The sequence below is a fragment of the Pteropus medius genome, unplaced genomic scaffold (genome assembly GCF_902729225.1).
Source record: "Pteropus medius unplaced genomic scaffold, Ma_sr-lr_union100, whole genome shotgun sequence".
NCBI lineage: Eukaryota > Metazoa > Chordata > Mammalia > Chiroptera > Pteropodidae > Pteropus > Pteropus medius.
The window spans coordinates 3,513,807-3,530,636 of NW_024344370.1; the positions used below are offsets into that span (position 1 = coordinate 3,513,807).

Genomic DNA, 16,830 nt, shown 5'->3' on the forward strand with positions numbered 1-16,830 from the left:
GAAGGAAGGAAGGAAGGAAGGAAGGAAGGAAGGGAAAAAAAATCATATCGAAATCTTAACCCTGACAGGTAACAGTTTTACTAGATGGGGCTTTTGGACAGTGATTAGGTCAAGAAGGTAGAATCCTCATGAATGAGATTAGTGCCCTTATAAAAGAGGACCTGCAGAGCTTCCTAGCCCCTTTCACCATGTGAAGATACAATGAGAAGTCTGCATCCCAGAATATAGTCCTCACCCAACCATGCTGAGACCCTGAACTCAGACTTCTAGCCTCCAGAACTGTGAGAAATAGGTTTCTATTTATTACCTACTCAGACTATAGTATTTTGTTATAGTAACTCAAACAGACTAAGACAGCTCATATTCTACTTTTCTGATTTTTTTATTTCCTCCACCATATTATAAATTCCTGAAGATCAGAGACTCTGTCTTCTGTATTAATATCCTCAGAGTAAGGACATTTATTGGTATCTAGATACTCATAATAAACAAATGAATCTCTTCCCCTAGAAGCAATTAGTGCTAAAAAGGCACAAAGGATTTTTAAGAAAGAATCCAGAGACAAGGAAATAAGCTATTTTCTTTCTTCTCCATTAAGATGAATGATTTTCAAATTGGACAGGGTTTAACAGAAATTTCTGCAGAAACTGGAGAGTGGGATAAATTAAGCAATAAGCATTCGTCTGGACGTTTTAAATAAGATCAAGTCTCTAGTGCCAGATAAATGAAACCTCAGAATACTCAAAATGCTCCCAGAACCAATACTTATTAGTTATCTATTTTTTTAAAAAAAAAATGACAAATGAGAAAAATGCTCCCTAAGTTTAGACAAACTTAGAAATAAGCAGTTTGCTGCCAGTGCCCCAGATGGCACAGGTCTCACCGGATCTATGTCAGCCTGGATGAATCCCCCTATAATATGCTGAAAGGTTTTTGTCTCTGGCCTTATGCTGTTCAATTTGTTATCAGTGCCTGGAATGGAGATTTATTTATCAAAATTATTTATCCAAAGTTGAGAAGATAGTTAAAATATTAAAGGAAAGAAATAGGATTCAGAATAAAGTCTGGGGCAAGGCCCAAAATCAGCAAAATTAAATTCAGTTAGGACACATGAGACATCTTCCCATTTAGATGTTTTTTTCATTGCATAGGTGTAACATGGGAGAGAACTAACACAAAGCGAAAAGGACTGGCTGTATTGGACAACCACCACCAGAATGTAAGTCAACAGTGTAATGCAATTACTTTTTGAATGCAGTACAATTTTAGGTATCATTAAGGGTTAAACAGTGTCTAGAACAAGGGCAAGTGAAACCCCAGCTAACCCACCTGGAGAACTGTGTCCAGCCTCAGAATTGTTCTTCAAGAAGGAGATGGACAGGCCAGGATTCAAAACCTGAGTTTATTTAGAGAAAAGAGACTGCTATGACAGGAGGTCAGGAAAACACAGTAATGGAGCAACACTTGAATGGAGTGTGGGCACCTGGGATACATAATCTAGAGGAAAGAAAACACAAAAAGAACTGTCTTCAAATATTTAAAGGAAGGCAATTTATGAAAAAAAAAGAAAACCTACTTTGTATTCTCTATGGCAAAACTAGGACCAACGAATGAAAGGAAGTAAATTTTTATTCAGCACAAAGAACTCTCAAAGAGTTTGAGCACAGTTTTTCACAACATTTTGTGTGTAAACTTCTCAGTCAGTCCCTCTGCTAGGGACGTATTGTTGGTAGTGGTACAGATGAAGGCTTTTTAATAATATGTATTTTATTATGTATTTTTAAATGTTTTAAAATTTTCCATGTTGATATAAAGTTTTCCCTTATAAAAAGTAACTTGAGTAAAAAAATTAGCCAATTTGGGGAAAAAATGTTTAAGTAAATAACAAATGGTATGCAGATATGGCAAAAAATCACAGAGGCTGTATGCAAATTACAGCAGCACAGGAAACACTGCTATAGATTGTGCTATTTCATCTTCAGTGTTTTTAAACTTCTGTTTAAGGATCTATCTCCTGCTGAGGAAATGCCTGTCACATAGTTTTAAATGACTCAAGTATTTATTAACAGAGAGGAAGAGGAAGATAAGAAAAATAAGACAAAGAAGGGAAAAAGGATGAATGACTTGCTACTCCAAGCACATCGGTTTGGCTTGTTTACCTTGAGAGTTCACATTATATTGACACTAAATCGGGAGGAATTCAGGGCACCAGAGCCAAAAAATAAATAAGAACCTAGAGAGGTTAAAAATAAGGTCAGGAAGTAACAAATTGAAACAACTGGGAAAATAGAAACACATATCTAGTGGTAAATAATCTGACACACAAATATTCAGTGGGTAGGAAAAACCTGGACATTCCAGGAATGACATGCTGGTGACAAGAAGTTTCAGATTTTATTCTGCATTGCCAATGCCTGCCACTGGGGGCTCCAGAGAGTCTTTAGCATCTACCCATTCCCTTGTATGGCCTTGACCAAGGCTGCCTTCATTAAGACACTATCATCTTTCAGCTTGACCTGTTGCTCTGCAACCTTCCTGTGATTCTTTCCAGATAACTTCAGTCCACATGGCCTAGCTTTTTTGTTGCTCTTCACTCCCACTACTCTTCTGACCCTTTCGGTGATTTCCTATAAAACTAAATGTCTCCTAATGAATAAAACCCCCTTATTATATAACACAGTAATCTCGCCTATGAGTTTTCTTCTAAGGAAACATATTTTATCTGTTACAGAAATGGTTTAACGTAGTTGAAATAATTTTGGTTATAAAGTTCAAATTCCTAAACTCTAGTCTTGGTTGTTTCACTTACTAGTTCTGTGATCTTGAATGAGTTATTAATTTCTTCCTATTTCAAAAAATTATTGCATTATATCTGTAGAGAGCTTTATACTACATGTGAGTCCTTTTAATATATGTATATTAATATATATGTATATTAATATATAAATAAATCATGTGTAGTACAAAGCTCTCTACAAACACGTCATGTATTTATATTTTATGTATATTTTATGTAATATATTCATGTATATAAAGCTCTCTACAAACATAGGTCATTTATTTAGCACTCAGTTATTTGTGTCCTTAGCAATTGTTCCCTAATTGTTTCATATGTATTTTTTTGTCTCCAAAATTGATTTCAAACTTATGTGAAGATGGCTCTATCAATTACACTTTATTTGTACTCTCTATGGTGTCTGAGTTGGTTGATTAATTGAGTCAACTGCTTTATTCCATTCTTGACCCAGTAGCTTCCCTTAACCTTGACCTTCAACCTCATCAATCTCTTCTCTTCCTTTAGGAAGCCGTCCTTGATCTTCTGAAACAATGCTGGTGGTTCTTCCAGCATACTATCCTTTATCAGAGAAATTTGCAATGTTGATATATTTATAATCTGAGAATGCTTTTGTATACATAGAACATGGAAGCAATGATGACAGATCCCCCAGAAAACTGAGAGATATTAAAATATATACAGAGAAAGACTCTGCCAAATGAAGAAGGAAGAAATGTCTAAGAGTCAAAATCTTTTTGTGCTCACAATGTGCAGGGTAGGAGTTCCCCAAATTGTTGTCTTGCCTGTTTAGTTAATGGGCCTATAAGGATATTTTTGTATCATAAATATATACATTTATAGATCATGTTTTTTTAGTCTTAGGAATCCTAAAATTAACAAAGTGGCTTTACAAGAGATTTACTTAAGCTTTCAAAGTAGTTTTTATATAGAGTGAATTTTCTGGTCAAACCAACATGAAACAATTGCTTTATTTCTGGTTGTAAAAACAGACATGCTGGCCTATACAGCAATTTCTTGCAAATTTATACAGTCAACCTCTAGATCACTTGATGGAAGTTTCTGTGTTTACAAAACAATGGACTGGAAACTATCACAATAAATGTATCAAAATAGTATCACCCTATGGGGCCCTCCCTAGGGGATGGTCAGTCAACTCTCTCCCAAAGATAACCCCTCTGTCCCCTCCCTCAAAGCACAGTTATAATGAGGTTGGTTTACATGGTTCGAATTACAGTTAAGGGTTCTATATATTAACTTAAAAACTCAAGTTCCTGAGCCATGTGCTCGAATAGCCTGAAGAGCTACTTAAAATATCTAGTATAGACAGAGAGACCTGAAACACATCTACTATGAAAAAAGGAAACCACAGAGGCTTGTTGCTCTGGAAACTGAAAAAAGATTGACGTGTAAAGTTGTTCAAACTTAAATGTGCACTTGTCATAAGGGAATCTTGTAATAATGCAGAATCTGATTCAGGAAGCCTGAGGTGGGCCATGAGATGCTGCATTTCTCACCAGCACCCAAGTGATAGCAGTGCTAAAAACCTAAGGACCCCACTTGGAGTAGCAAGGGCTGAGGATTTAAGTTGCATAGCAGTGCTCAAGTGTCATATAAACACAGAGACTTTGTTTCAATAACTGAGCCAGAGAACACCAAAGTAAAAGTATCAGTTAAGAAGTGATACAACCCATTTCCTGTACATTTTTGTTCTTTGCTGGAAATTAGTTTACAGTGTGTCTATTCTTATCAGGCCATGAGAGCATGAGTAAAATGGTTTACTGGTCTCTGACAGGTTTTACGTGCCTAAGCTGAGGGGTTTGCTCCACTATCCCCCAACATGCAAACCACAGAAGCAGGGACCAGGAGCAGAGGTGGCAGCCTCCTTAGCACATCCTCCAAAGTTCCAAAGATCTCAAAGTGATAGGAAGGGCACTCCCACAAATTGCTCACATAATTCCATGTACTTCCTTAGCACTTTCTGGAAACACACCATGACACCAACAGTCAAGCCCAAGTGGAACAAAGCACCTTAATTCAAAACTTGCAGTGCATCTTTTTTTCTTTTTATCTATTTAAGATATTTATTAACCAAATTTTGGACAATCAGTTGGAACAAAAAGCAAAATGCATTCTTAACAAAGGTAGGCAGTGTTATCTACTTTTTAAACTGGTGTGGAAAAAAAGGATTTCTTTGAATTTGGCAATGCTTTCTTTTTTTCAATGAGTTGACATTAAATAGTTTATATTAGTTTCAAGTATACAGCATAGTGATTATATCTCTGTGTATCTTAAATAGTACAGATTCTAAGGTGACTAAAGGAACCATGGACTTCAGGTTATGCAATTCTATCTCCACACTACCCCTAAAATTTTCAACACTAAAATTAGGCCTCCTATAAGAAGCAACAGCCAGAGGAAAAATAAAGATCAAAAATAAAGATAAAAAATAAAGCACCCAAATAGAGGTGAGTTCAGGTGGAAATAGGGGGGGAGTTGTTTTACCTTTTTGGTAGGATAATCTTATTTGTTAAATTCCTGCCTTATTATAGAATTCAGTATTTTTCCATCTACAGGTTGTAGCCCATTTGTGAATCATGAAATCATTTTCACAGGTCAGAATCAGGTGTTTTAAAAATGCAGTTGACCAAGGTACATTGAAGTTCAAAGGGGAAGTATTGTTTAATGAAACTTCTCAGTTATATGTGTCTGTTAGTTCGTAAAGTTCATTTCTTACTGTGGATCATAATCAAAAATTTAAAAAACATTGGACTATAGTTTACTTTATGAAAAAAGAGGGTTTTGTGTTTGTTTGTTGTTTTTTTTTAAGCCATAGTTGTTTTTAATCTATTTATTTTCACTATGTTCACCTAGCATTGCCTTAGTTAGATGAGGGATGAGGTCAGGGTAAGTAGCCTTTTGCTATATTTCACTTCCCTTTCCAATATAAATTTCTTGAACTCATATAGCATGTTTAAAATCCATACATATAATATTCAAGTCTTTCAGGTCATACATCATATTAATAGATCACATTTAATCTACACTCTGAACTGTTCCTCTACATCTAACCAATTGCTAGGAGTACTTCACAGCTTTCAAGTTACAAGAGCACCATCTTCTGGTGAAATAATTTCTTTGTTGGGAGGATGTTAAAGCATTAGCAAAAATCTCCTGATTTTTCTAGCAAAAATTGCAATTGACAACACAAATATATTGAAATTCTTTAGTGCTCTACTGCAGGAGTTTCCATTCTCCATATGAGACAGGTCTTTCTATTCCTTAGCAGGGAAAGGAGCTAGTCTGTCCTTCTTGGTTTTCCGTTAAAATGAGTCGGTTTCAAGTTTCAGCTCCTCCTTGAATTCCAGCGTGCTGAGACTTCCCTCTAGAATCATCCAAAATGGAGCCTCTTACAGCTTACCCTTTAAGATGTTCAGGGCCCAAAACAAAGGTATTTGCAGTTTTGCTGTCTATGGTTCTATGCACAGTAATGCTATTTCTTCTACAGCTAAAATTCCTAAAACCTAAAATCAACAGCTTTTATACCTTTGAAGTGAAAGATGCGAAAGGAAGACCAGTGTCTCTGGAAAAGTTTAAAGGCAAAGTAAGTTCCACCTTCTCGTTTTTATTTCTTTTTTGTTTGTACACATTCCCTGTTTATTCTCTTAATAGAATCAATTTTTACTATTAAATGGTCGTAAGTTATAATTTATAATAAAGTAATGTTATTAGTATATCACTTTAGCCATCAGAGTTCTCACAGTTTATATACTTCTAATTGCTAAACTGATTAACTGTTTAAAATGTTTTCATTTATGTGCTGAATTCATACTTTAAGTTGTTTAGGAAATTCTTATGCTTAGTAATATGATTATGGAGATGTTAATAAAAGCACTAATTCCACAATCTAACAACAATAAAAGCACTCTATCAATATTATTACCTTTTATTTTAAAATAAACTGTCATGAGAATCTGATGCTTTTTTAGTGGTAGTGATCTTTCAGAGTCTTAACTCATGTATCCAGGTTATGATTTTTCAATAAAATTGGGTATGTCTAAAAATATGAAATAACCGTCTATCAAAGGTTGTATTTCCCCCAAAATGGCTTAGGATTTTAACTACTTAAAAGAATTTTTTTAATCTTTTATTTGTTTCACTTTCCGGTTGGATTTTTTTTTTCTTTTTCCGGGAGGTTACACTAGTTGTAAACGTGGCTAGTGACTGCCAACTCACAGACAGAAATTACTTAGCACTGCAGGAACTGCACAAAGAGTTTGGACCATTCCACTTCAGCGTCTTGGCTTTTCCATGCAATCAGTTTGGAGAATCGGAGCCCCGCCCAAGCAAGGAAGTAGTATCTTTTGCAAGAAATAACTACGGAGTAACATTTCCCATCTTCCACAAGATTAAGATTCTAGGACCTGAAGCAGAACCTGCATTTAGATTTCTTGTTGGTAAATATCTTGCCTCACCAATTTAATGTTAATTGTTTTTCATTTTTAAAACAAATATATCAGGACCATGCTTTCTAATTTCATTTGAAATATTTTAGAGGGAAAGTTTAATAAGTCTATCAAAAAGCCAAAATTTTTTCCTTTTGAACTTTCTAGAAGTTATGCTACCCAGAAATCAATATTTTAACTTCTTGGATGGCAAAATAAATCTACTCCACTGTATTTTATTCCTTATGATCATATTCCTGAAGAATTAAAGTGTGGTCATTGTTATTTTCAAAAAAACATCTCATTTCTCTTCTTATTTAACTGGCATTTGGGGAAATTATTAAAGCACTACATCTCTCATGAATATTGCTGAGCATTCTTAGTTAAACATATCTTTATGGTTAATTTTATTTTGCCTTAATTACAATGCTCAGTTTACCGGGTTTTTGCTAAAATTCAAAACAGAATATAATAATTTTTTTTGAGCAAGGTAGTGTTAGGCTATTTCTACAATTAGGCTAGCTATAGAAATCTATTTAAAGATTTGCCAGGGGCAGTTAGCATAAAGACAGTGAAGTTTAGTGACTAAGAGCACGGACTTTGGCTTCAAACCCCTACTCAGTTGTTTTTGCCGTGTGGCTTCCGTCATATAACTTAACTTTTCTGTGCCTGTTTCCTCATTTGTAAAATGATATCAATAGTATCTACCCCTTAAGATTGTTTGGAAAATTGTGTTAATAAGAGTAAAGTACTTATACACTTCTTACACTGTGCCAGACACTATTCTAAAGGACGTTCAGCAAATGTCCTCTCATCTGGCTTATTCAGATGCCTTCAGTCCTGTTTTCACTGTAGATTGAGTTTTGATAAAGCTATGACTGCAATTAGGCAATCAAGCTTTGGATCCAACCAGCTAATGATGTTCTAGGTCACACTGAGGAAAGAAAAGCCAGAACACATGTCCCAGTCATTCCTTAATTATAAGAGCCAAACAGTTGGGCACAATAGCTCCTTGGTTCTTCCCCTTTATCACAAAAATAAAGTTCTGAAACTTACCCTGTGTAATCAAAAGGTGAAAGACAAGGACTGAGATGATGGCCAAATTAAAATTAGACCTTTTATAACTAGCCAAAAGGGACACTAACTGATCATGTGGTCACAAATGGACCACTCTGTACAGGTGTGCAGGTTGCTCAGGGCATCTGAGTGAGGCAAGTGGGGCCTGAAACCCAGCAAAGAGGCAAGGCATGTGCTAAAGGACTGTACCCACCTGGAAGGGTATCTTATTCTAATTCAAAAAAAGATGTTACATCAGCTAGAGAGAGCCATGCCCTGATGGGCATTATCTTTAGAAACACATTTTCCATTATAGAAAATGGCTATTTTTCAAAATGATTTAAGAAGATTTTAATGTACTAATATGCTCATAATGAGTCATTGATATTTAATTGGCAATATTCCTAATAATAACCAATTTAAATGCCTGGTACAGTACACTAAGCAAAATTCGTATTAGTAAACATTAGGCTACATTTTATTATTTTTAACCTATACTCCCTCACTGGTTGTTCTCCCAGCATAAAGCAAACTATTCCCCACCTTTAAAAACTCTACACAGTGTATTCCTTCTACCTACTTCATCACTGTTTTTTAAAGAATAGTTAACACTTGTTCTCTCTGCTTCCCTGTTTCCATTTCCTTCTTAAATCACTGCATCTGGCTTCTCTCCATGACTCCTCTGAACCTGGCGAGTCATAGTACCAGTGACTTCCACTCTGGCCCCTTCTCTTTCTCCTCTTCAGGTTCCTCTTTTCCATTCACCCCTAACACTACTGATCCTCAAGATTCTGCTAACAATCCACTTGGGCTCTTCTTATTCTATCCCCTTTCCCTGAGTGAGCTCTCTCTCCTAAGGTCCAAAGCCATATATCCAGGTGCCTCCTCTGGGCGTCCCATATACACCTGAATTTTATTTTATTATAGAAAAATAATTTGTCATCTTCCACCTAAAATTGGCTTGCTTTGTCATGTCCCCTATAATAGAGCCAGAGATTAAGAGCACAAGCTCTGAGATAGGAAGATCTAGATATTCTAGGCTCTATCACTCACCAGCCACAAGACCTTGAATCTAGGCCACCATTTTTCTCTTCTGCAAAATGGGGATAATAATACCCACCTCACAAGGTTGCTGTAAAGATTACATGACAGGATACATTTAAAGCCCTGAGCATATATTACGAGGCACATAGTAGGCATTTGATAAATTTTAGTCATATTTTTTTCTCGTTTGTCAATAATAATGCACATAGATCCAGGATGATATAAATGGGGGAGGGGGGGAATCTACATCTCTTATATAAATTGTGTCAAAGGATGCCATAATTTCTCAAAACAATATGACTATTTAGAATTCCTTACCATTTTCAGATATGTAAATACAATATTAAAACATGCATTTAATATGAAAAGTAATCCATGCAACCCATTACAAGGACCTTTAGAACATCATTTTACCTATAAAAAAAATGTTAAGAAACTGAAAGTTTTAAGCCAATAACAAGGTAGATTGTTTAGATCAGCAAATCTAAAATAAACCACTTTATTTCATGATTCTAAATCAGTAGAATCATCAGTGATGTCACCAAGTATATAGAAATCTGGTTACTCAAACCTTGAGTTTTTGCTTTGTTTAGGTGTTTTGCTTTTTGTTTTGTTTTTAACATTATGACAATCCTAGAACTTGATTCTAAAGTTGTCACTTATGCAAATGCTAACAAAATTGAAAATCTTGACAAAGAATAAAATTATGCTCATAAGAATATATTCTATTTTAGATTCTTCAAAGAAGGAACCAAGGTGGAATTTTTGGAAGTATCTGGTCAACCCTGAGGGTCAAGTTTTGAAGTCCTGGAGGCCAGAGGAATCCATTGAGGTCATCAGGCCTGAGATAGCAGATCTGATTAGACAAATGATCATTAAAAAAAGAGAGGATCTATGAAAATGCCATTGAGCCATTGTAATGCAATAGTCAGAATATGGAAATGTCTGCATGAAGTTTTGTTCTTATTTTAAATACTCTGACAATTAAATGTGGATGATTTTTTATGTTATCTTGCTAGTGAGTGGTAATGAGTGTCCCCACAACAGAGAAGTTACCCAAAGTAAAAATAAAGAGTACCCAAGAATCACAATGAAATATATTAAATACTTCATTTGACCACACTAAATAATTTAGAAAACACAGTTACTGTTGTGCTTCAATATCCTATTGAAATTTTCTAGGATCATACTTGATGAAATGACATCACACTAGACCACTGTTTGATTTCAAGACATTGCGTGACTGAAATTTCTGGAGTAACTAACTGTAAATGGCTATTTTTGTGTAATAAAACACACAGTAAACATTAGAAATATAAAATAGAGATTCCAATTTTTATATATTTTTGTTTCACATATAGGATTTTGTTTAAGTAGAGATTCATATGTTTTACTACATCTGGACAAATAATCACTTATAAATGACATACAACATTTGAAAAAGCCTTCATCATTTTTAATATTTCTCCATTATTTTCCAGAAGCAACTCAAATTTTATAAATAGAATATTAACAGTTGAGTCTGTCTTTATTTCTGAGTGAAAGAATAAGGCCATGCATATATGATTGTTTAATTTGATTCCTTATAGGTTAATTCCAATGTCCATTCCACCTAAAATCACTAGTTCTCTCCAAAGCCAGATAAAGTGGTTTTTTCACTTATATACTATCAATCCTAGTTACTTTGTTCAACTTACAGTCTCTACCATAGTCAGGTGCTTGATTCTCTCCCCTTGCCCTTTGGGTATGCAGGGAAGGCAGGTGGGGATTTGACAGTGTGCCATATAGGTGTCCATTCAGAGTTCTGTAACAAAAAGGCTCTGTGTACTGAAAGAGGTGGAGCCATTTGCTGATGTACTGCTCCCTAGGATTCAAATGTCTTACATGAATAGCTCCAGGTAAATTGGGGAGGGGAGGCGAGGAATGCATCTTTCTTGAATTGTGCATAATATCATATAAAAATGTATACTCTTTCTCAGCATCAAAAAGCCTGGGACAGAGTGCTACAGGCTGCCTAAACTGAGGAGTATAACAGAAAAATAGCAGGCATCACATAAAAGGGTATTCAGCTGTTACAGTCTTCATGACAAAGGAACAAAATCCAGCACAGTTAATTGTCAATAACTCATTGACTTGAAGTTCATTTTGGTTTGTTTTCTTTGGGAGGTAGAAGAGTACTTTATACTAACTCCTAATTATCTCATGGCATATGTAACAACAATTTTGGAGACTGGAATAAATATAAGTTGGCCTGAAATATGCCCTGAAAAGCATACTTCATCCTTGAAAATCCTTAACTAATTATAGTGTATCTGTAGTATGTGTATATGTTCACATATATAATTTTTAATTGTAGCATATATAGCATATTTAAAGAGGAGGCTGATAAAGGCTTAACAACCAGCTCTCTGGAGAAGAAGCCCTAATTTGCAGCATTTGCCAATTTCTATGGTATAAATGCTTGTACATGGCCAATTTCAATCTAACAATGGTTTAATAACTGGCTTGCAGAATTTCTGAAAATTTAACAATCAGTTCTCATAAACCAGTACAAGCTGGCTCCAGCACACCCAAATCCTTTTAAATCATATTTGATCAGGGTATCACAGAGCTCTCCAAAGATAAATCTAGAGTAAAAACATATCATATATACTCTATTTTTATTATAAATGTACTATTTTGACAGATTATAAAAAAATGTGGAAGTTTATTCAGCTACTGAATTCTGCAAAGCCGCTAATAGTGTACTGTAACTATTGACCTGACTGGATTATCTGCAGGTAATAAGTAGAAAAATACTACAATAAAAGAAAACAAAATGTAAACAAAGCCTAAGAAGAAAAAAAACTATATTTCTCTATATTTGTTTTCTTTAAGCATATTGTGTTTCAAAAGATTGCCTTGCATGAGCTAAAACGTGTCAAAATATCACATTCCTTCACGGTGTTCCTTTGAAAGAAAACTGACATGTTTGGATGGACCTAATATGGGGACACTGATATTTATCCCTCAGCTTGATTTCATCTTTCCAATGGAATAATAAAATTCTAATAACTGTTACACCTAGAAACTAACACACCACACTCTTCACTCTTCTCTTTCCCTTCTCTCACAGTGGCTGAGCTGCTAAGGCCACGCCTTACCCGGGGAAGCATTCTTCTGGTTGGGCAGTGGAGCGGGGTGGGTGAGGAGAGCAGAAAGGAATTAGGAAGCCCTCCAGAGGGCAGTGATGAGAAGCAGTTACATCTCTAGCATCAGTGGACAGCACAATAGTTGGCCCAAGAGAAAACATGTGAGAGAAAATACTTCCCAACCAGCAGGACCTCCCTCCTCCTCTTTTTCAACCCCCTTTCTCTCTTCTTTTCCTTTGAGGTTCAAGTGTGGCTCCCTCTCTTTCCATCTCACACCTATGGAAATTTTTTTAATTTATATATCCATTTTTCTCCTTACCCCATTGATCTCCTTAATTTATCTTTATTTCATTCCATTCAATAATATGGAACTGAAGGACAGCTTTAAATGTGCTGTTTATTGAGTATTAATGTTGGCATTTTATATCTTGCTCTTTATAAAAATTAAAACACGGTAAACACAATAGAATATACAGATGTCAAATGATAACATATACTTGAAAATTATATAATTGTATTAACCAATGTTACCCCAGTAAACTTAATTAAAAATGAAAAAATACTAAAACACAAAGGCCAAGCCTTCTAAATTTAGTAGGTTTTATTTTTATCAACTGGTCAGTGACTTTCTATAGAAAATAACATGTTGAAATTTAACCTTTAAAAATAAAGATGAAAAAATATGTACATGAAAGGGATACTTAAACACAAATATCCTGCAAACAGAATGATATTGAATAACAACAAAAAGAGGATGAAACTTTAGAATAGCAAAATGCATAAGAATCAAATTATAGGTATCTAACCCATGGTTCTAGAAATGTTTAAATAAGGTAAGAATAAAAATTATTTTACCAACAATTTATAATCCAATACAGTACAGAGTGACATATTTCTCACTTCTCATTTAGGGTGTAACTAATTGACTAAATGACCAAAGTCTGTTCCATGAACTTGTTGCAAATGTCCACACAATACATCTGGAACCCAGCACATACCTGACACTGCTCCATGGGTCAAACTGGCCTCCAAGGGAATGAGAAAACATTTAAAATCATATTGTATGATCAGTTCTTCCTACTTCATAAGCTAAATCTCATGCTCTCTTCCAAATACTTTATAAGTCTGTGACTTTACAGAAAATGAAGTAAAACTTAAGGTATAACCTCCAAAAAATTCAATCTCATTCCCCACCCCAAAATAACTTTGATATTTCAAGTGAAAATGTCTTAGTCGGCAGACTCATCTGCAAAGTTACCTGAATTCTCCCTTCAGCAGGTACACACACATCATTATAGAAACCTACTCTAATGTCATATTAGGAAACCATCCAGAAAGAAAACTAATAACTCTTAAATTTTATATTAACAAATAAATGTATAATTTCACAAATACTTTGATACTGTATGCAATTATTTGAGACTCCAAAATATTGCCTAGAAATTGTTTAAATAATTATAGTAGTTTCTTGACCAATAGAAAACTGTCTGTTTCATACATGAGTAACAGTAGCAATAATAAGTGTTATAATAAAGAGTACCCTGTAGTATACGTGAGTAACAGTAGCAATAACAAGTATTATAATAAAGAGTACCCTGGTTCATAGCTAAAAGTACACACAAACACAAATATTTTACTTACAGATTGAATTATACTCTGATGTTCATTGTATATGCAATAAGATAGCAGTTGCATGTTAGCTGATGCCATTCACATATTCAACCAGCTAACAATACACTGCCAACCCATCACATACAGGTAACCAATGCACTTCATTAACAAGAAGAATTTATCCAGAAGCAAGTGGCAGGGTAGTTGTGGCTGCTGAATGGACCCAAAGCAGCCAGCTAACAATACACTGCCTACTTGATTCAGGTCACTGCTGCTCCTCATGTCAGCTGAAGTCACTGAGGCTAAATTTGTAACATAAAACACAGTGGTAGAACTTTAATCTTAATAATCACGTTAAAGAAAACTTATAAATAAAACTTGTTCCTATAAAACTATTATAAGAAATAAAACTATTTTTTTCTTTGGTCAAAAACTTAAAAAGAAATGCTTTCAGAATACTTACATTTAGGTTTTCCAAATTTAAAGCTTAGATATGAAAATAGGTTATTGCAGCACAAGTAAATGAACAAAGTTATACTCTTATTAACTGACCAAAAGACCAGTTGTCTGTTTTAGGCAGTAAATACCTAGGAGTCATGGTTATACATAAAACAAATCTTCAGCTATGTATGGAAGGAAAAATAAATATTAAAGTATTTGGAGATTTTAAGGACTTAAATGTTTACTCCCACTATTAAGGAGATTTTATTAGTTACTGCATTCTGAAAGTGCAGTTATGTGTTCAATCTATTGTGTTGCTACTTAAATATAGAAAAATTTAAGGAATGGAAAAATCTATTTAAAAATGGTAGGTTTGAAATTAGAATATGTGAGTAAAGATTAAAGAAATGTGAACTACTAGCCAGAGAGAAGCAAGGTGAACAATGATGAGAGATTTAAAGTATTTAAGGATTGTTTATGTGGGAAAAAAAATAAGAAAAAAAATCACCTGAATTTGCTTTATCTTTACACTGATTACAAGGGAGGCTAAAACCTTTGGGTTCTGACTTTCAAGGAGAAAAAGTATACATTGGATCAACTTTTAGATAACTACCCTACTAACCAAAATAAAGGCCGTGGATTATGTCGCTTCTCATTGTCCACAAGATGGCACTATTCCCATTTCTTTTGGGTGGCAATTTTATGAATGCAACAGAGGGGAGCACAACTAGCCACTGTTGAAATTATAACAGCCAGCTAGCAATGTACTGCCTACCTGACACATCCAAGTTTCGTTCTTTGCTATTGAGGCAAACACTAGAAAATACCATTCAAGTACAAATGATTACCATTATTTGTTAGGGATCTTCGGTTTCTTACAGAATTATTTTAGGTATAAAATTAGTGAAAATATGAGATTGATTTTTAAATTTTTCATATTTTCATACCAGCCCATACTGCCAACAAATATCCTCTTTAGCAAGAATCAGTTTGTTCAAGGTCATATTTAAGACAGAGACCTAGAGCAAGCACTGGACACTCACCTTGGGAGAACCTTTACTTCTCTTCTGCTTCATGCCTTTGGAAAGCATCTGCATCACATTCTCCTTTGAAAATATAGATAACATATGGAGAGAGAAACTATTTAGGAAAATCTTATTAGGTGTGGAATGTCTCTAGATCCTCAGCTCGTCAAACCACATTCATTTTTAAGTAACCTTCGGAATATAAATAAATTACACAACTCAAAATTAAGATCAGGATTTAGAGTTTTGTGCTACCTTTTGGTCCTAAACAGGTATTACAAACGGTGCCTTCGATAAGAAGCCCCTGTAAGAAGTTGGAACTAATAATCAAAAGGGCCTTACTCACCCACATCATCTCTTCTTCAGTCCGTACCTTCCGAGGGGCAGTGCGCTCCAGTCTCCATCTCCGGAGGACTTTGCCCTACCTGGAATTTGGCCCTCCTCGACCGCGTTAACCCGCAGGCCTAAGCCAGTCTTGACGCCCAACTATAGAGTCTCGTCCCCCAGGACCATCATATTTCACCCCCAACCTCCATTTCCCCCTACTCCTCCCACCGCTCACAGAGTGCATTCCCCAGGGTACCATTTAAAAAGCCGGCGAAGCGGCAGCCAGAGCGGGAATCCCCCTGTCCGGCTCCTCATTGGCCAGCGCTGCCGTGACGTCAGAGCCCGGCAGGGATTCCCCCAGCGCGCGCCTCCGCCCGGCCTCCCAGCTGGCGGCCCCGCCCCGCCGCCGCCTGCCCTTTCTCGGCGGAGGCGCGCACCGGAGCGCCAAGCTTTGCCGCGAGCGCTGGCGGGCCAGAGCTGGGCCAGGCGCCGAGGTTCTGTCACAGCCGCTGGGGACGAAGGCGTTGGCGGGCGATGACGCGGGTTCTGGAAGTTCATATTCTGTACATGTTCAAAAACAAAAACGTTTCGTTTAACGGATCCAGAGCCCTTTTCCTTGGTTCCCCCTTCTCTTTGTCCAACCCCATCCTGCCTTTGAGGGGTAAGAGAGGTGCAGTAACTTGTCAGCCTTCTCTCCATAGGTAATGATCACCGTTTGTGTAAGCTATTGATTTTAGACGTGTTCCCCCCAAATGTTCATCAGCTCTTCCTCCATCTTCAAACAAGCAGGAAAACGTGGCAAAATTTCTGTGCTGATGAGAAGGGGGAGGATTAGCGTATTCAATAAATTCTTTTCTGCTCTAGCCATTTGGAAGTAGTCAGATTCTCTCTCTTGAGCTTTTGAGCTATCTTCCCAAACAATAGGTTGGCGAAAGAGATCAACGAGTCAGTGAAAG

The 16,830-nt window shown here is 35.9% G+C and overlaps 2 protein-coding genes across 6 annotated transcripts in view; one reads left to right on the forward strand and one right to left on the reverse strand.

Moving 5' to 3' along the window:
• Positions 1 to 16,083, reverse strand: part of CDC20B (cell division cycle 20B) — a 40,402-nt gene extending 24,319 nt beyond the window's left edge. The window contains exons 1-3 of the mRNA XM_039869900.1: positions 16,078 to 16,083; positions 15,894 to 15,968; positions 15,566 to 15,628 (exon numbers count right to left, since the gene is read on the reverse strand). Of these exons, the coding sequence (XP_039725834.1) occupies positions 15,566 to 15,628; positions 15,894 to 15,968; positions 16,078 to 16,083 (144 nt within the window). The remainder of the gene's footprint in view (positions 1 to 15,565; positions 15,629 to 15,893; positions 15,969 to 16,077) is intronic.
• Positions 6,121 to 10,660, forward strand: GPX8 (glutathione peroxidase 8 (putative)). 5 transcript variants are annotated; one of them, XM_039869942.1, is made up of 3 exons: positions 6,121 to 6,245; positions 6,990 to 7,251; positions 10,074 to 10,660. In XM_039869942.1, the coding sequence occupies exons 1-3, from the start codon at positions 6,195 to 6,197 to the stop codon at positions 10,235 to 10,237; spliced, it is 477 nt and encodes a 158-aa protein (XP_039725876.1). In that variant the 5' UTR covers positions 6,121 to 6,194; the 3' UTR covers positions 10,238 to 10,660. The 5 variants fall into 5 exon arrangements, with proteins under 5 accessions (XP_039725876.1, XP_039725877.1, XP_039725873.1 ...); XM_039869939.1 differs by having other exon boundaries at positions 6,147 to 6,398; positions 6,987 to 7,251; XM_039869940.1 differs by having other exon boundaries at positions 6,154 to 6,398.
• Positions 16,084 to 16,830: the final 747 nt, after the last annotated feature.

Bases quoted from the DNA above. Each gene is read 5' to 3' on its own strand.
- GPX8 (XM_039869939.1), top strand. From the start codon at position 6,195: ATGGAGCCTCTTACAGCTTACCCTTTAAGATGTTCAGGGCCCAAAACA. The intron at 6,399-6,986 runs GTAAGTTCCACC...TTCTTTTTCCGG, and splicing joins TGGAAAAGTTTAAAGGCAAA to GAGGTTACACTAGTTGTAAA. The intron at 7,252-10,073 runs GTAAATATCTTG...ATTCTATTTTAG, and splicing joins TGCATTTAGATTTCTTGTTG to ATTCTTCAAAGAAGGAACCA.